The 20,169-nt window shown below is 43.6% G+C and overlaps 1 protein-coding gene across 2 annotated transcripts in view; it reads left to right on the forward strand.

Annotated features, from left to right (window-relative positions):
- Positions 1-20,169, forward strand: part of adam19a (ADAM metallopeptidase domain 19a) — a 216,165-nt gene that overhangs the window by 93,713 nt on the left and 102,283 nt on the right. The window contains exon 3 of one of the 2 annotated variants that reach the window (XM_071334073.1): positions 15,424-15,500. The exons of the other annotated variant lie outside the window; for it this stretch is intronic. Within the exon in view, the coding sequence (XP_071190174.1) occupies positions 15,424-15,500 (77 nt within the window). The remainder of the gene's footprint in view (positions 1-15,423; positions 15,501-20,169) is intronic. 2 annotated transcript variants of the gene reach the window in all.

Genomic DNA, 20,169 nt, shown 5'->3' on the forward strand with positions numbered 1-20,169 from the left:
AACTATTCCTCTCATTCTGATCTTCCTCCCTCACAAAGATAACTATTCCCCTGGTCTGATCTTCCTCCCTCACACAGATAACTATTCCTCTCAGCCTAGTCTTCCTCCCTCACACAGATAACTATTCCTCTCAGCCTGGTCTTCCTCCCTCACACAGATAACTATTCCTCTCAGCCTGGTCTTCCTCCCTCACACAGATAACTATTCCTCTCAGCCTGGTCTTCCTCCCTCAAACAGATAACTATTCTTCTCAGCCTGGTCTTCCTCCCTCAAACAGATAACTATTCCTCTCAGCCTGGTCTTCCTCCCTCACACAGATAACTATTCCTCTCAGCCTGGTCTTCCTCCCTCACACAGATAACTATTCCTCTCAGCCTGGTCTTCCTCCCTCACACAGATAACTATTCCTCTCAGCCTGGTCTTCCTCCCTCAAACAGATAACTATTCTTCTCAGCCTGGTCTTCCTCCCTCACACAGATAACTATTCCTCTCAGCCTGGTCTTCCTCCCTCACACAGATAACTATTCTTCTCAGCCTGGTCTTCCTCCCTCAAACAGATAACTATTCCTCTCATTCTGATCTTCCTCCCTCACAAAGATAACTATTCCCCTGGTCTGATCTTCCTCCCTCACACAGATAACTATTCCTCTCAGCCTGGTCTTCCTCCCTCAAACAGATAACTATTCCTCTCAGCCTGGTCTTCCTCCCTCACACAGATAACTATTCCTCTCAGCCTGGTCTTCCTCCCTCAAACAGATAACTATTCCTCTCAGCCTGGTCTTCCTCCCTCACACAGATAACCCCCCCTCTCAGCCTGGTCTTCCTCCCTCAAACAGATAAGGAGATGGTCATCAGAAGAGTTGAAGCGAAGGGCCAATTCACCATTCAGAGATGACAAGTTGTGCGTTGCCATATCATCAGGCAGGCATCATCCGGCAAGCATTCACAGCAAGTCAAATGCTGTGTACAACTTTTGAAAATGCAGGGTTACTGGCAGACAGATACCTGTTGTTGCTGTATTGTTCAGCTGTTCCACTTTTCAATCTGAAAAGCACACTAATATATCACAGAGATGGACAACAGAATTACAGAGAGAAAACTCCCCCTTTCCTCCATCCCTCCATCTCTCCTTTCAACACCTTAAAAAAAAGAGAACTCTAACAGCCCAATCTTGGTTCATTACTTGATCCACCCAGTTTTCAGTAGTCTTTAATCTGACACACCACAATCATAGCTGAACTATCATCGCGGCCGACTGTCCATAATATCAAACTCGTAAAAACCTTATATAATATTTCACATTTCAGTTCAGAGAGCCTGCATGAAGATCTTACTCATCATCATTTTCTGCCGTAATGTATAAGCTAGACTTTGATCCATTTAATGTGTGTGAAAGAGAGAGAGAGAGGTGGTGGTGATGTCTGAATCCCTGTGTGAGAGAGAGAGAGAGAGAGAGAGAGAGAGAGAGAGAGAGAGAGAGAGGTGGTGGTGATGTCTGCCTCCCTGAGAGAGAGAGAGAGAGAGAGAGAGAGAGAGAGAGAGAGAGAGAGAGAGAGGTGGTGGTGATGTCTGCCTCCCTGAGAGAGAGAGAGAGAGAGAGAGAGAGAGAGAGAGAGAGAGAGAGAGAGAGAGAGAGAGAGAGAGAGAGAGAGAGAGAGAGAGAGAGAGAGAGAGAGAGAGAGAGAGAGAGAGAGAGAGAGAGAGGTGGTGTTGATGTCTGCCTCCCTGAGAGAGAGAGAGAGAGAGAGAGAGAGAGAGAGAGAGAGAGAGAGAGAGAGAGAGAGAGAGAGAGAGAGAGAGAGAGAGAGAGAGGTGGTGGTGATGTCTGCCTCCCTGAGAGAGAGAGAGAGAGAGAGAGAGAGAGAGAGAGAGAGAGAGAGAGAGAGAGAGAGAGAGAGAGAGAGAGAGAGAGAGAGAGAGAGAGAGAGAGAGAGAGAGAGAGAGAGAGAGAGAGAGAGAGAGAGAGAGAGAGAGAGAGAGAGAGAGAGAGAGAGTTTTTTGCACATTTTAACTGCATGCTTGTTGTTTGTGTACATGGATTATTTAATTTTGTATGTTTTTCCCCCCAACACCACTTTCTATCAATTTGTATAGCAGACCCTCATGCCAAATTGAGTCAAAAGAAGAAGAGAAGACTTTGCCTTTGTTTTGGTTTGTTTGTTTGTCAATTAGGGTGTGCAGGGTGAATACGTGGTCTGTCGTACAGTAATGTGGTAAAAAGCCATTTTGACATTTGCTCAGTACATTATCTCCCCATATCTCTCTCTCTCTCTCTTCTCTCTCCCAATTTCTCTCTCTCTCTCCCAATTTCTCTCAAATTCAAATTCAAATTCAAGCTGCTTTATTGGCATGAAAAACATTGTGTCAATATTGCCAAAGCAACAATGTATACAATATACATTGTAATACAATTAAAACAATGACAAATAATAATATAGAATGGCAGTAAATAATAATACAAAATTAAATATAAAAAATAGTAACAATAAAATGGTAACAGTCAATAGTCGAATGTAATGTATGGTGTAATGCACCACTACCACCACCACTATCATTAAACTGCTATCATTACCATTACCACCCATACCATTACTATTTGGAATGATAAACAACAATAATAATACTAATAACAATAACAGTAATAACAATAACAGTCATAATAAGTAAGTTACTGCTTACTATGCAGATGTTATTATTCAGTGTCCCTCAGGCTATGGCAGGCAAATACATATTTGGCTGCAAGAGGAGCCATTGCTCCTTCGCCCATGAGTATTTTTAGTTTTTCCTCTGGGTTTAATAAGTTAAAATTTGGAATAAATGTAGTCATTTCTGTGAATAATGAATCTCTTGGTGAGGAATATTTATCACAGTAAAGGAGAAAGTGCATCTCTGTTTCTACCTCCCCTGTCGTGCAGTGACCACATACACGCTCCTCTTTGGGTAGCCATGTCTTTTTATGTCTGCCGGTTTCTATTGCCAATCGGTGGTCACTCAGCCTGTACTTGGTAAGGATCTGTCTCTGCTTCGAATCTCTGACAGAGTAGAGATATTCAGCCAATTCATATTCTCTGTTTAGGGTCAGATAGCAATTTAGTCGGCTTTGGGATTTTGTTTCGTTTTTCCAATGTTGTAAATATGAGTCCTTTGATTGGTTCATGATTTTGTTTATTGGAATTCTTTGTTTTGAAGCAGTGCTGGTGTCAGCTTGGTTGGTTAGGTCCAACACCAGCTGACTGAGAGGGCTCGTTTCTGGGCTCAGCTCTTGGGTTTGAAGTGCTTTAAATTGCAGACTCGAATTTGGACTTGAATTTAGATGTAGCCAAAATTTTAATGATCTTTTCTGTATTTTCATTATTACTGGAAAGCGGCCCAATTCTGCCCTACATGCATTAGTTGGTGTATTTCTCTGGACTTGTAGGATTTTCCGACAGAATTCTGCATGTAGGGTTTCAATTGGATGTTTGTCCCACATTTTAAAGTCCAGTTTATTGAGTGGCCCTCAAACCTCACTTCCGTAAAGAGCTATTGGTAGGATTACACTGTCAAATATTTTGGTCCAAATTCTAATTGGGATGTTGATTTTGAATAATTTCATTTTTATTGCATACAATGCTCTGCGGGCTTTTTCTTTGAGTGCATTCACTGCCATATTAAAGTTTCCCGATGCAGATATGGTCAGACCAAGGTAGGTGTAATTTTTTGTGTGTTCAATGATGGTGTTGTTCAGGGTGAATTTATATTTGTGTTTCTGACATCTGTTTTGTTTTTGGAAAATCATGATTTTAGTTTTTGGGAAATTTACTGCCAGGGCCCAATTATGGCAATATTGCTCTAGAATATTAATGTTCTGTTGAAGACCTTCTTTGGTTGGTGATAGAAGTACCAAGTCATCAGCATATAGCAGGTATTTCACCTCTGTGTCAAATAGTGTGAGTCCTGGGGCTGGAGAATGGTCCAACATGTCTGCTAATTCATTGATATAAATGTTGAAAAGATTTGGACTCAAACTACAGCCTTGTCTCACACCTCGACATTGTGAAAAGAATTCTGTTCTTTGGTTTTTGATTTTTATTGCACACTTGTTTTCTGTGTACATACATTTTATTAAGTCATACACCTTACCACCAAGCCCACTTTGTAGAATTTTGTAGAATAGCCCTTCGTGCCAAATAGAATCAAATGCTTTTTTAAAGTCAATAAAACAAGCAAAGATTTTGCCCTCTTTTTTTTGGTGGACGTGTTTATTAATTAGTGTGTGTAAGGTGTATATATGGTCAGTAGTGCGATGGTTAGGGAGAAAGCCAATTTGACATTTAGTTATTACATTTTTTTCTTGAAGAAAGGTTTGGATTCTTGAATTCAAAATGCTACAGAAAACCTTTCCCAAGTTACTGTTTACACAAATTCCCCTGTAATTATTGGGGTCTGATTTGTCTCCACTTTTGTGGATAGGGGAGATGAGCCCCTGGTTCCAGACATCAGGGAAGCAGCCAGAAGTTAAAACCATGTTGAACAATTTAAGCACAGCATTTTGCAACTCAGGTGTGCTGTTTTTCAGCATTTCATTTCTGATGTTGTCTAGACCACAAGCCTTCTTTGATTTAATAGATTTGAGCTTTTCATTTAGTTCTTGTTGGGTTATTGGGTAATCTAATGGATTTTGGTTATTTTTAATGACTGATTCAAGGATGTTCAATTTTTCTTTAATTTCTAATTGGTTCTGTTTTAAGTCTTTTTGTGGGATGTTTTTGTATAGATTATCAAAATAAGTTTTCCAAATTCCTACATCTTGTATGGCTAATTCTTGTGGCTTTGTTGTGCTTAAATTGTTCCACATGTCCCAGAACTGATTTTGGTCAATTGCGTTTTCAATTTCATCAAGTGTCTTGTTGGTATAATTCAGTTTCTTGCGTTTCAGTGTATGTTTATACTGTTTCAGAGTTTCAAAGTATTCATATCGTAGCTCTGGGTTGTTTTGCTGCTTATGTTTTTTGTTTGACATTTGTCTTAGGTGTTTTCTAATTGTTTTACATTCATTATCAAACCATTTGTCAGAAACATTTTGTTTTTTGTTTCTGATGTTGCATTTCTTTGGTTTTCTCAAATTTGCTTTCGATGCTGCTTTTTGGAATATGCAGTTGATGTTTAGAGTAGCCGAATTGAAACCATCTTTATTGTTTTGATATTGTGAGTTATTGAAAAACTGTATAGAGTTCATCATTTCTTTTGAGTTCAATGTTTCAATGAATCTCTCTGCACTGTTTGGAGCCCATCTGTATGATTGGTTTATGTTGAATAGTTTATTGGGCAGTTTTTTTGAATGAATATTGCCGGTTAATTTCTTCAAGAACACGTTGATCTGACTGTGATCTGACAATGGTGTCTGTGGTCTGACAGTGAATGCACTAATGGAGGAGGGGTCAATGTCCGTGATGGCATAATCGACTACACTTGTCCCAAGAGCTGAGCAGTAAGTAAACTGACCTAAAGAGTCCCCTCTGATTCTACCATTAAGCATGTACAGGCCTAAGGCTCGACAGAGATGCACTAACTCCTTCCCATTTTTGTTCAGTATTTGGTCAGGACTGTTTCTATTATTTATAATAGGGCTGCTGTACAAGGAGGGGTGACCAAATATGTGGTGGTTACCTCCCGCATCAGTGTAGTCAGGCTCAGAACCTGTTCTTGCATTGAAATCTCCACAAAGAAGCACTTTACCCTCTGCCTGAAATGTAATGATTTCTGTATGGAGATTGTCAAAAAACTGATCATCATAATATGGTGAATCTGAAGGAGGAGCATAAGCTGCACATATGTACACATCATTGTCACAATAGATTGTACCTTTGTTAAGTTTTAGCCAAATGTGACTGGTACCTTTTTTCATTTCATTCAGTGCCAAGTCCTGCTTATGCCAAATGATGATTCCACCTGAGTCTCGGCCCCGTTTAACATTTTTATGTTTGATTGATGGTAGTAAGCTTTCTCTATACCCTGAGGGACACTGAGTATCTATGTCTCCACGACACCATGTTTCCAGTAGGATTATGATGTCCTGTCCTTTGATGTTTTTAATAAATTCTGGATTTGTTGTTTTATAACCAAAATGTGAAGAGTAAAGTCCCTGGATATTCCAAGAGCTGATAGTTAATGATCTCATTTATAATAAGTGATATTCACTGGTTTGAGTAAAGTACATTGAAAACAATACAAAATAATATATATATATATATATACATATACATACATATATATATATACATATACATACACACACACACACACACACACACACACACACACACATACATACATACATACATACATACATACATACATACATACATACATACATACACACACACACCATTATATATAAATATTATTATTATACCGGTGCCAATAAAAAATTAAGAATAGTTGTAAACAAATGAATAAGAATGGAATAAGACTGCATAAAAAATAAGTACAATGCAATCTGCAACCCTGTGTGTGTGTGTGTGCGCGTGCGTGTGTGTGCGTGCCCGTCTAGCCCAGTAGTCTGCATATTAGTTGCAGTAGTTGGCGCACCTCTCCTATCTCTGATTGTTCTAGGTGTCTTTTGCCAGAGGTTACCTCAGCATATGTAGGCTGATGATCTGAATGATACATGGTGTGGACTGCATCATGTGGTGTACTTCTCTGAAGGACAGTGTTCTGTCCGACCCTGGAGTAGTGGTCAGAGCTGTGTTGTGATGGGCCAGGTCCAGTAGAGATGTGTTGTGACGGGCCAGGTCCAGTAGAGCTGTGTTGTGATGGGCCAGGTCTAGTAGAGATGTGTTGTGATGGGCCAGGTCTAGTAGAGATGTGTTGTGATGGGCCTGGTCCAGTAGAGCTGTGTTCTGATGGGCCTGGTCCAGTAGAGCTGTGTTGTGATGGGCCTGGTCCAGTAGAGCTGTGTTGTGATGGGCCTGGTCTAGTAGAGCTGTGTTGTGAAGGCCCTGGTCTAGTAGAGCTGTGTTGTGATGGGCCGGGTCTAGTCGTGCTGTCCTGAGACGGGTCTGGTCTCGTAAATCTGTGTTGTGATGGGCCTGGTCTAGTAGAGCTGTGTTCTGATGGGCCTGGTCCAGTAGAGCTGTGTTGTGATGGGCCTGGTCCAGTAGAGCTGTGTTGTGATGGGCCTGGTCTAGTAGAGCTGTGTTGTGATGGGCCTGGTCTAGTAGAGCTGTGTTGTGTTGGGCCTGGTCTAGTCGTGTTGTCCTGATGCGGGTCTGGTCTCGTAAATCTGTGTTGTGATGGGCCTGGTCTAGTAGAGCTGTGTTGTGAAGGCCCTGGTCTCGTAAATCTGTGTTGTGTTGGGCCTGGTCTAGTAGAGCTGTGCTGTAATAAGCCGTGTCTGGCTCTTTTCTCCTGGGGATGGTGGAGGTACTGTTGTTTCAGAAGGTGGGGCGGGGGACCTCTGTTGCTGGGGTGATGGGTGTGTGGGTCCCTGCCAAGTGTTGCATCTTTTAGGTCCTTGGCAAAGGTTCTGACACTGTCCTGATCAAGATGTACATTATCGTATAAGTGTTGACATGTCAGAGTGGGGTGGTGAGCCGTTCTGACGTTGAGTAGTGAGGCACAGTCCACAGTGATCTGTTGATTTATTTTGTCGATCAACTGTCCTGGGAAGTCTTTTCTTGGTAGGAGGGTGGACACAACTATATTGGTTGTTGGGAACACAGCCTGTGCCCGTTCTGCCACTCTTCTCACTGCCCCAGATACATCTTCACCTTTGGCATGAAGGTCGTTTGTGCCAGTGTGGATGATGATGTTGTCGAGGGTGTCAATCCTGGTCTGACTGAGTAGCTGCATTGCACTGTCAGTTGTAGGACACCAGAACTTATACACCTGGTGTCTAGGGAATAATCTTTCCTGGACTAAGAACTTCCCATTTGAATCAATAAGGATTGCAGTTGTGGGTGACTGTCTGGCTGGAGCAGACTGGGAGGATGGTATTCTGACCTTGGCTGGAGCACACTGTGTTGGAGCAGACTGAGAGGCTGGTTGGCTGACCTGGGCTGGAGCAGACTGAGAGGCTGGTTGGCTGACCTGGGCTGGAGCAGACTGAGAGGCTGGTAGGTTGACTTGTGCTGGAGCACACTGTGCTGGAGCAGACTGGGAGGATGGTATTCTGACCTTGGCTGGAGCAGACTGGGAGACTGGTATTCTGACCTGTGTTGGAGCAGACTGAGAGGCAGACTGAGAGGCTGGTAGGTTGACCTGGGCTGGAGCACACTGTGCTGGAGCAGACTGGGAGACTGGTATTCTGACCTGTGCTGGAGCAGACTGGGAGACTGGTATTCTGACCTGTGCTGGAGCAGACTGAGAGGCTGGTTGGCTGACCTGGGCTGGAGCAGACTGGTAGGCTGGTGCAGTGTCATCAGGCTGTGTGGTGGAGGCCATGCTGGTCTCGGGTTCTGCTTGTGTTATGCCAAGCTGGTGGACATGTTCTCCAGATGCAGAGGACATAATGACTCGCTGCTGGTTGAGGAGGTCATTGTATCTCTCTCTTTGCTCTAGCTGCTTTCCTGTTGTGCTCAGATGGTCTCTGAGGTCATCATTTGTCTGACTCAGTTTGTCCATTCTGCTTTCTAGTTTAGCAATAGATGCTCTGCTCTCCTCCTTGAACTGTTTCATCTCTTCTTTAAGTTTCTGGACAGTGTCCTCCTCTTGAAGCATGTTCTCTCGGAGTTCTATGACCTCTGCTTCAACTAGAGAGAGGGTGTTGTGGAAACGTTGCATAGCAGGTGTTCTTGGTGTTGTAGGCATGTCCTTGGCTCTGTCTGCTGCAGGTGAGGTAGGTAGAGGGACACTGAGGGCTTCTTGCTGGGTCACAGAGACCGCTGGGGCCTGCTTTTCACCGTCATCTCCCTCCTTGACTTTTTCCTCAGTTTCTGAGATGATTTCAGCTTCTGCTTTTAGGGTAGTAAACCTATTCTCAAAAGCCTGGAGGCTTGAATCATTGCCTTGTATCAATACAGTTCCATTATTATATACGTTTACTGTTTGATATGTGTTGCTATGGTCAGCTTCTTCAAAAATGCTGATCTGACATCCTTGGCTGATGCCTCTCTTTTTTGAAAAAGGGAAATGGTTGCAAATAACCCTTTTCCATATGTGCCCTCGTTTGGTATTAAAAATTAAATTTGCTCTTGTTTTGCAACTGTTAAGATCTGCAAACAGGCATTCATGGTTCTGTCCCATCAACAAACCTTTGAAACTTTTCTTAGCTTTCTCTGTTTTGATGTCTGGTGGGTAAACAACTTCCATAGCAACGCTGGTAATGTTGGCTGATGTTGCAATAGAAGTGTTGTTTCTTGTTTAATTGTCTTTTATGTCTTTAGAGGACTGCTTCACCTTGATGTCCCCTTTCCCTTTTCTTCTGTCCTTATTTTGTCCCACTTTGTCCCTTCTTCTCTTCTGTCAACTAGACACTCCTTGTTAGCTAGCTAGCTTCTTTTCAGGAGAGTCCTTAGCAACTGCCTAGCAACAGGTAAACAACTTAGCTAGCTAAGAAAACTATAATTTTATGAAATTTTTTTACTTTTTCAGAATCCTTTCTTCTTTGTTTGCTGCTTGTTTGGTCTCCTATTCTGTCTAGCAGTTTTCTTTTGTTTTTTTCGATGTACTTTACTCTAAAAACCATATAAATCTCAATATTTTTAGGAGCTCATCTTTTCAGCTGCTGCTGCTTAATTTGGAACTCCGGAACTCTCTCTCTCTCTCTCTCTCTCCATCTCTCTGTCCCTCTCTCTCCCCATCTCCCCAACTCTCTCTCTTCCCATCTCCCCATTTCTCGCTCTCTACCCCTTTCTCTCTCCCCATCTCTCTCCATCTCTCTCTCTCTCCATCTCTCTCTCTCCCCACCTCTCTCCCTACACCTCTCTCTCCCTATCTCTCTCTCTCCCCATCTCTCTCTCTCTCTTCCCATCTCTCTCTCTCTCTCTCTCTCTCTCCCCACCCCTCTCTCTCTCCCCCATCTCTCTCTTTCTATCATCATGCTCCTACTCTCATCACTCTTCTTCCCATTTCATTGCTGGTCTGTGTAACTCATGCTCTCTCCCTTTATGCTGAACACAGTCCATGCTGTATCCTGTCCTCGTAATGCTAAGGATGTTGGCATGGTTTTTCAGCTGAGGGAAAAACAAAACAAACATTGTATGAGAACATTCACTGAGCGTGTGTCATCCGTAGATAGGGGTGAATGGGTTTGACTAGTGACGCCGGATGCTGTTCTGGGAAGGACTGCTGCAGAACATAGAATGGAAGGGATGGTGGATATAGGCCCTGATAAGAGAATGTATTCAGATGGAGAGATGGCTGTATTCAGATGGAGAGATGGCTGTATTCAGATGGAGAGATGGTTGTATTCAGATGTAGAGATGGCTGTATTCAGATGGAGAGATGGCTGTATTCAGATGGAGAGATGGCTGTATTCAGATGGAGAGATGGCTGCAGTCAGAAGGAGAGATGGCTGCATTCAGAAGGAGAGATGGCTGTATTCAGATGTAGAGATGGTTGTATTCAGATGTACAGATGGCTGTATTCAGATGTAGAGATGGCTGTATTCAGATGTAGAGATGGCTGTATTCAGATGGAGGGATGGCTGTATTCAGATGGAGAGATGGCTGTATTCAGATGGAGAGTCGTTAGGCTGAACTATTTGAGACGTATTAAGTCTGTGTCCATTGTGTGTCTGTCTTTCTGTCTATATGTCCGTTTGTCTCTCTCCCTCTCCCCCCTCCCCCCCTTCTCTCTGTCTCTCTCCCTCTCTCTCTCTCTCTCTGCCTTACTGTCTGTCTGTCTGTCTGGTTCTCCTTCTGTCCTTCCATTCATCCATCAATATATTCTCCATCTGTCTTTCCAGACTACTGCTCATCTGCATGTCCCTGTCTGTTTTTTTTCTGTCCTTCATACTCCATCTGTAACATCCCTCTTCCTATCCATCTGTAACATCCATCTTCCTATCCATCTGTAACATCCCTCTTCCTATCCATCTGTAACATCCCTCTTCCTATCCATCTGTAACATCCCTCTTCCTATCCATCTGTAACATCCCTCTTCCTATCCATCTGTAACATCCCTCTTCCTATCCATCTGTAACATCCCTCTTCCTATCCATCTGTAACATCCCTCTTCCTATCCATCTGTAACATCCCTCTTCCTATCCATCTGTAACATCCCTCTTCCTATCCATCTGTAACATCCCTCTTCCTATCCATCTGTAACATCCCTCTTCCTATCCATCTGTAACATCCATCTTCCTATCCATCTGTAACATCCCTCTTCCTATCCATCTGTAACATCCATCTTCCTATCCATCTGTAACATCCATCTTCCTATCCATCTGTAACATCCATCTTCCTATCCATCTGTAACATCCCTCTTCCTATCCATCTGTAACATCCCTCTTCCTATCCATCTGTAACATCCCTCTTCCTATCCATCTGTAACATCCCTCTTCCTATCCATCTGTAACATCCCTCTTCCTATCCATCTGTAACATCCATCTTCCTATCCATCTGTAACATCCCTCTTCCTATCCATCTGTAACATCCCTCTTCCTATCCATCTGTAACATCCCTCTTCCTATCCATCTGTAACATCCCTCTTCCTATCCATCTGTAACATCCCTCTTCCTATCCATCTGTAACATCCCTCTTCCTATCCATCTGTAACATCCCTCTTCCTATCCATCTGTAACATCCCTCTTCCTATCCATCTGTAACATCCCTCTTCCTATCCATCTGTAACATCCCTCTTCCTATCCATCTGTAACATCCCTCTTCCTATCCATCTGTAACATCCCTCTTCCTATCCATCTGTAACATCCCTCTTCCTATCCATCTGTAACATCCATCTTCCTATCCATCTGTAACATCCCTCTTCCTATCCATCTGTAACATCCCTCTTCCTATCCATCTGTAACATCCCTCTTCCTATCCATCTGTAACATCCATCTTCCTATCCATCTGTAACATCCCTCTTCCTATCCATCTGTAACATCCCTCTTCCTATCCATCTGTAACATCCCTCTTCCTATCCATCTGTAACATCCCTCTTCCTATCCATCTGTAACATCCCTCTTCCTATCCATCTGTAACATCCATCTTCCTATCCATCTGTAACATCCCTCTTCCTATCCATCTGTAACATCCATCTTCCTATCCATCTGTAACATCCCTCTTCCTATCCATCTGTAACATCCCTCTTCCTATCCATCTGTAACATCCCTCTTCCTATCCATCTGTAACATCCCTCTTCCTATCCATCTGTAACATCCCTCTTCCTATCCATCTGTAACATCCCTCTTCCTATCCATCTGTAACATCCCTCTTCCTATCCATCTGTAACATCCATCTTCCTATCCATCTGTAACATCCATCTTCCTATCCATCTGTAACATCCCTCTTCCTATCCATCTGTAACATCCCTCTTCCTATCCATCTGTAACATCCATCTTCCTATCCATCTGTAACTAGGACAGGTGGGATATATTGAATCATCACTTGTATGGCACCCTTTTCCCTATTTAGTGCACTACTTTTACACCAGGGCCCATGGTGGTCTGGTGTAAAAGTAGCGCACTATGTAGGGAATAGGGTGCAGGCGACATGAGTGTCTCAGGCTCTGGCATGTTCTCATCCTCACTGCTGGATCGTTTCCTTGGAAGGGTTCTGCACATGACATGAAAAGGCCACAGGGCGTTGTGTCTATCAGTAAACCCAGCGTTGCCTACCGCCAACACATACCTACACATGCCTACATACCTATTTCTTATAGAGCCAGTGCCTGCAACCCCAAAAAGACCCGATATGAAGAGCCAATGATTATACGGGGCTTACAGTGTCTTTTCACTAAAAACGACGAGTTGGATTTGGAATGTTTTGTATGGTTGGTTGGCAGGCACAGCATAGTGAAGCTTTACAGTCGGTCGGTAAAAGCATAATGTATTGGTTGGTGCAGTGTCTCTCTCTCTCTCTTTCTCTTTGCTTTTAGTGATTTTTGTGTGGTTTTTAATGTGTGGTATGCAGTGTGCTGGTGTGTATCTGCATTGCATCCAAGGCTATCCATCCTCTTAATTTGATTTGACACCTATGTTAATCTTGGACACCCAGAACTAAAATCTAGCGTAATTGCATCAGATGCTCAATTATATCCTGGGAGAGGGGGGGGGGGGGCGAGACGTGTTAGAAAATATACAAGACTAGGGAAGTCTTCACCCCTCTTAACAGAAACTCTCACCCAGATTCAGTCAAGTCTCTGGGCCAAAATGTCTCCTCCACTTCCCCAAAACATTTAAATATGTGAGCACCTTTCGAAATCCTGATTTGTCCAAATTGATCATTGACAAAAAAATAAATAAATCTGCATTGCAGAACTAAGTTAGTTGTTAGCCGTCAGCATCCCGCAGTATGTTGACAGATGTTTTCCACCATTTATGTTACACGGTAATCTGTCCACCTTTCTATAGTATCACCACATCCTTCGTTCTCATTGAGAAGTAGAAATAAAGCTGCTGATTATTACAGTTGGTTAATTACACCTTTGTTACCTCATAATGATGTCCTGACAATACAATGTATGCAGGAAATGTTTTTTGAATCACAAATATGAATAGTGTAACATTATCTAGTTCTGTCCTCTTATCGTGGGTAGTATAACATTATCTAGTTCTGTCCTCTCATCGTGGGTAGTGTAACATTATCCAGTTCTGTCCTCTCATCGTGGGTAGTGTAACATTATCCAGTTCTGTCCTCTCATCGTGGGTAGTGTAACATTATCCAGTTCTGTCCTCTCATCGTGGGTAGTGTAACATTATCTAGTTCTGTCCTCTCATCGTGGGTAGTGTAACATTATCCAGTTCTGTCCTCTCATCGTGGGTAGTGTAACATTATCCAGTTCTGTCCTCTCATCGTGGGTAGTGTAACATTATCCAGTTCTGTCCTCTCATCGTGGGTAGTGTAACATTATCCAGTTCTGTCCTCTCATCGTGGGTAGTGTAACATTATCTAGTTCTGTCCTCTCATCGTGGGTAGTGTAACATTATCCAGTTCTGTCCTCTCATCGTGGGTAGTGTAACATTATCTAGTTCTGTCCTCTCATCGTGGGTAGTGTAACATTATCTCAGTTCTGTCCTCTCATCGTGGGTAGTGTAACATTATCCAGTTCTGTCCTCTCATCGTGGGTAGTGTAACATTATCCAGTTCTGTCCTCTCATCGTGGGTAGTGTAACATTATCCAGTTCTGTCCTCTCATCGTGGGTAGTGTAACATTATCCAGTTCTGTCCTCTCATCGTGGGTAGTGTAACATTATCCAGTTCTGTCCTCTCATCGTGGGTAGTGTAACATTATCTAGTTCTGTCCTCTCATCGTGGGTAGTGTAACATTATCTCAGCTTCTGTCCTCTCATCGTGGGTAGTGTAACATTATCCAGTTCTGTCCTCTCATCGTGGGTAGTGTAACATTATCCCGTTCTGTCCTCTCATCGTGGGTAGTGTAACATTATCTAGTTCTGTCCTCTCATCGTGGGTAGTGTAACATTATCAAGTTCTGTCCTGTCATCGTGGGTAGTGTAACATTATCCAGTTCTGTCCTCTCATCGTGGGTAGTGTAACATTATCTAGTTCTGTCCTCTCATCGTGGGTAGTGTAACATTATCCCGTTCTGTCCTCTCATCGTGGGTAGTGTAACATTATCTAGTTCTGTCCTCTCATCGTGGGTAGTGTAACATTATCTAGTTCTGTCCTCTCATCGTGGGTAGTGTAACATTATCCAGTTCTGTCCTCTCATCGTGGGTAGTGTAACATTATCTAGTTCTGTCCTCTCATCGTGGGTAGTGTAACATTATCTAGTTCTGTCCTCTCATCGTGGGTAGTGTAACATTATCCAGTTCTGTCCTCTCATCGTGGGTAGTGTAACATTATCCAGTTCTGTCCTCTCATCGTGGGTAGTGTAACATTATCCAGTTCTGTCCTCTCATCGTGGGTAGTGTAACATTATCCAGTTCTGTCCTCTCATCGTGGGTAGTGTAACATTATCTAGCTCTGTCCTCTCATCGTGGGTAGTGTAACATTATCCAGTTCTGTCCTCTCATCGTGGGTAGTGTAACATTATCCAGTTCTGTCCTCTCATCGTGGGTAGTGTAACATTATCTAGTTCTGTCCTCTCATCGTGGGTAGTGTAACATTATCTAGTTCTGTCCTCTCATCGTGGGTAGTGTAACATTATCCAGTTCTGTCCTCTCATCGTGGTTTGTCTTCCATTTACAGGACCAGTATCCAGACAGAGGGGAAATAGTGCTGTCCTCTCATCGTGGTTTGTCTTCCATTTACAGGACCAGTATCCAGACAGAGGGGAAATAGTGCTGTCCTCTCATCATGGTTTGTCTTCCATTTACAGGACCAGTATCCAGACAGAGGGGAAATAGTGGTGTCCTCCAACAACCTTGAACTGGTACTGCAAGTGGAACGTAATCAGTAAGTCTGTGTGTGTGTGTGTGTGTGTGTGTGTGTGTGTGTGTGTGTGTGTGTGTGTGTGTGTGTGTGTGTGTGTGTGTGTGTGTGTGTGTGTGTGTGTCCGTATCGTAGAGGCCGGATTTGTACCCTTATCTGACAGCCACCACCCCTATCTGAAATCTAACACTACCCTACTCTCTCCTCTTCCCCCAGCAATGTGTGAAAATATATAGAGAGAGACAGAGAGTGAGACAGAGGTGTCTCAAGCCATCTAACGGTCTTTCTCTCTTTCTACTGGTCTTCACTGTTTCACCCTATCCTCCTTTCATTCAGGGCAGTGTGTTTCTTTTCCTCTGAGGACTTAGCCCCATTCTACATTACCAGTTCTCAAGGCTTCCTCGCGCTCTCGCTGCAGTGTCTGCCAACCTCCTCCTAAAATAGGTTATTAAAGATTGAAAGGATATTATGAGAGACATCCATGTTGTATGAGAAAGTCGAAACATTTCTGATGATTATGGAGCGTAAGTGATTCCCATGGGAAGCACTTGATATGGGACGTGGATTTTCTGGGCGGACACCTTTTTGTCGTGTACTTGAACCGGGGCGGCAGGTAGCCTAGAGGTTAGAGCGGTGGACTAGTAACCGAAGGGTTGGTGGACTGAATCCCTGAGCTGACAAGGTCAAAATCTGTCATTCTGCCCCTGAACAAGGCAGTTAACCCACTGTTCCCCGGTAGGCCGTCATTGTAAATAAGAATTTGTTCTTTAACTGACTTGGCTAGTTAAATAAAAGTTAAATAAAGCTTAAATAAATAAAAAATGTGGAGATGGGAAAAAATTGCTGATAGATTTATAAGCAAAGCAATATTGATGTTGAACACTGGGTGGTTTTAATTTTGTACTGTTGTGTTTGGACCCTGCAGTTACTGTTCACCAACATCATGAACAGAGCTACGGTTCTGCTACGAGCTACGGTTCTGCTAAGAGCTACGGTTCTGCTAAGAGCTACGGTTCTGCTAAGAGCTACGGTTCTGCTACGAGCTACGGTTCTGCTACGAGCTACGGTTCTGCTAAGAGCTACGGTTCTGCTAAGAGCTGCGGTTCTGCTAAGAGCTACGGTTCTGCTAAGAGCTACGGTTCTGCTAAGAGCTACGGTTCTGCTAAGAGCTACGGTTCTGCTACGAGCTACGGTTCTGCTAAGAGCTACGGTTCTGCTAAGAGCTACGGTTCTGCTAAGAGCTACGGTTCTGCTACGAGCTACTATCCTGCTACAAGCTACGGTTCTGCTACGAGCTACGGTTCTGCTAAGAGCTACGGTTCTGCTACGAGCTACGGTTCTGCTACGAGCTACGGTTCTGCTACGAGCTACGGTTCTGCTAAGAGCTACGGTTCTGCTAAGAGCTGCGGTTCTGCTAAGAGCTACGGTTCTGCTAAGAGCTACGGTTCTGCTACGAGCTACGGTTCTGCTAAGAGCTACGGTTCTGCTAAGAGCTACGGTTCTGCTAAGAGCTACGGTTCTGCTAAGAGCTACGGTTCTGCTACGAGCTACGGTTCTGCTAAGAGCTACGGTTCTGCTAAGAGCTACGGTTCTGCTAAGAGCTACGGTTCTGCTACGAGCTACTATCCTGCTACAAGCTACGGTTCTGCTAAGAGCTACTATCCTGCTACGAGCTACGGTTCTGCTACGAGCTACTATTCTGCTACAAGCTACTATTCTGCTAAGAGCTATGGTTCTGCTACGAGCTACTATCCTGCTACAAGCTACGGTTCTGCTAAGAGCTACTATCCTGCTAAGGGCTACGGTTCTGCTACGAGCTACTATCCTGCTACAAGCTACTATTCTGCTACGAGCTACTATTCTGCTAAGAGCTACGGTTCTGCTACGAGCTACTATCCTGCTACAAGCTACGGTTCTGCTAAGAGCTACTATCCTGCTAAGAGCTACGGTTCTGCTACGAGCTACTATCCTGCTACAAGCTACTATTCTGCTAAGAGCTACTATCCTGCTACAAGCTACTATCCTGCTACAAGCTACTATTCTGCTACAAGCTACTATCCTGCTAAGAGCTACGGTTCTGCTACGAGCTACTATCCTGCTACAAGCTACTATTCTGCTACAAGCTACTATCCTGCTACAAGCTACTATCCTGCTACAAGCTATGGTTCTGCTAAGAGCTACTATCCTGCAAAGAGCTACGGTTCTGCTAAGAGCTACTATCCTGCTACAAGCTACGGTTCTGCTAAGAGCTACGGTTCTGCTACGAGCTACTATCCTGCTACAAGCTACGGTTCTGCTAAGAGCTACGGTTCTGCTACGAGCTACGGTTCTGCTAAGAGCTACTATCCTGCTACAAGCTACGGTTCTGCTAAGAGCTACGGTTCTGCTACGAGCTATGGTTCTGCTAAGAGCTACTGTTCTGAAAATGGAATACCATATTTGTTGGGATTTTATTCGTGTGCCAACAAATTTTACAACTGAAAACACAAGTTGTAAATGACCTGGAAACTGACCACTGAACCACTAGAACACAGGCTAGAGAGACAGGAAATAGATCCCCTGTAACAATGGAGACCCAAGCTAAGCAGAATGAGCATTCAGCACTAGGGGGGTTGTTGGAGACTCGTTCAAGGCCATAGCGGTAAACATCAAGACCGGTTTCTCGCTAGAAACATGCCATGACTTACAAGGTAAACAATCACTTGTATTGCTCTCCAGCTCTCCCACGGAGAGAAGGATGATATGTTAGGAGAGCTAAGTCTTTGTAGACTAGCTGCCAGCTAGTCTACAAATTATATTCTAGCTGGCAGACTGTTTTGATGTGGAGTCAGTGAGGCAAGTTGAAGCAACACAGTGCAATTTGAACAGGTTTCAGTGTTGCGGCATGGAAGCTAAAATATGGTCCGAGTTACTTTTAAAAAACAAAGTGAGTCTAAGCAAGACAGTAATTGACAGACAAACTGTAGAGTAGTAAAGCTGACGCAGAGAGAGAGTGAGCCAGCGCCCAACGAGAAGACAAGCCACAGAGAGATGGAGAGGGTTGTCCATTTGCACAGCGTGAGGCTGGGGCAGAGAGTCACAAAGTACAACCAACTGTATTTCAGAGACACACAAGACGTTAACTTGGCAGCGTCTGGGTTTATTTTAACCCCGTGTGAGCCTCTAGTCCAGAGGTTTTGTCTGGCCCACAGAATGTAGTTTAGAGAGACGGAGAGAGGAGTTCCAGAGAAACTGGAGAGGACCCGGGGGAACCCAGGCTAACAACTAGGGGAAACTGCGAGGTATTTACTGGCTATTTTTTTTATTAATGGACCGCCCATCCCAGATGGGTCTGGTTGGAAGAGGACCAGTGAGGGGGAAGGTTGATTTTTATGGTGTAATGCTGTTTTGACTCCAACTTTAGATCTTTGACAATAGATACCAGAAGATAGCGAGAGCTGAGAGGGCATGGGACTGTTAGAATGCCAGATGATGTAAGACCCTGCAAGCCCGACAGACATATACAGTAATTAACTTGGCATTCACTAGGATTCCTTTGGTGTTCCTCATGACTAACCCAGGTCAGATAAACTGCTGTTTCTCATGACTAACCCAGGTCAGATAAACTGCTGTTTCTCATGACTAACCCAGGTCAACTAAACTGCTGTTTCTCATGACTAACCCAGGTCAGATAAACTGCTGTTTCTCATGACTAACCCAGGTCAGATAAACTGCTGTTTCTCATGACTAACCCAGGTCAGATAAACTGATGTTTCTCATGACTAACCCAGGTCAGATAAACTGCTGTTTCTCATGACTAACCCAGGTCAACTAAACTGCTGTTTCTCATGACTAACCCAGGTCAGATAAACTGTTGTTTCTCATGACTAACCCAGGTCAGATAAACTGCTGTTTCTCATGACTAACCCAGGTCAACTAAACGGTTGTTTCTCATGACTAACCCAGGTCAATTAAACTGCTGTTTCTCATGACTAACCCAGGTCAGATAAACTGCTGTTTCTCATGACTAACCCAGGTCAGATAAACTGATGTTTCTCATGACTAACCCAGGTCAGATAAACGGCTGTTTCTCATGACTAACCCAGGTCAACTAAACGGCTGTTTCTCATGACTAACCCAGGTCAGATAAACGGCTGTTTCTCATGACTAACCCAGGTCAGATAAACTGCTGTTTCTCATGACTAACCCAGGTCAGATAAACTGCTGTTTCTCATGACTAACCCAGGTCAGATAAACTGCTGTTTCTCATGACTAACCCAGGTCAGATAAACTGCTGTTTCTCATGACTAACCCAGGTCAACTAAACTGCTGTTTCTCATGACTAACCCAGGTCAACTAAACGGTTGTTTCTCATGACTAACCCAGGTCAGATAAACTGCTGTTTCTCATGACTAACCCAGGTCAGATAAACGGCTGTTTCTCATGACTAACCCAGGTCAGATAAACTGCTGTTTCTCATGACTAACCCAGGTCAGATAAACGGCTGTTTCTCATGACTAACCCAGGTCAGATAAACTGCTGTTTCTCATGACTAACCCAGGTCAACTAAACTGTTGTTTCTCATGACTAACCCAGGTCAGATAAACTGTTGTTTCTCATGACTAACCCAGGTCAACTAAACTGCTGTTTCTCATGACTAACCCAGGTCAACTAAACTGCTGTTTCTCATGACTAACCCAGGTCAGATAAACTG

This window comes from Salvelinus alpinus, chromosome 11, assembly GCF_045679555.1.
Source record: "Salvelinus alpinus chromosome 11, SLU_Salpinus.1, whole genome shotgun sequence".
Classification (NCBI taxonomy): Eukaryota; Metazoa; Chordata; class Actinopteri; order Salmoniformes; family Salmonidae; genus Salvelinus; species Salvelinus alpinus.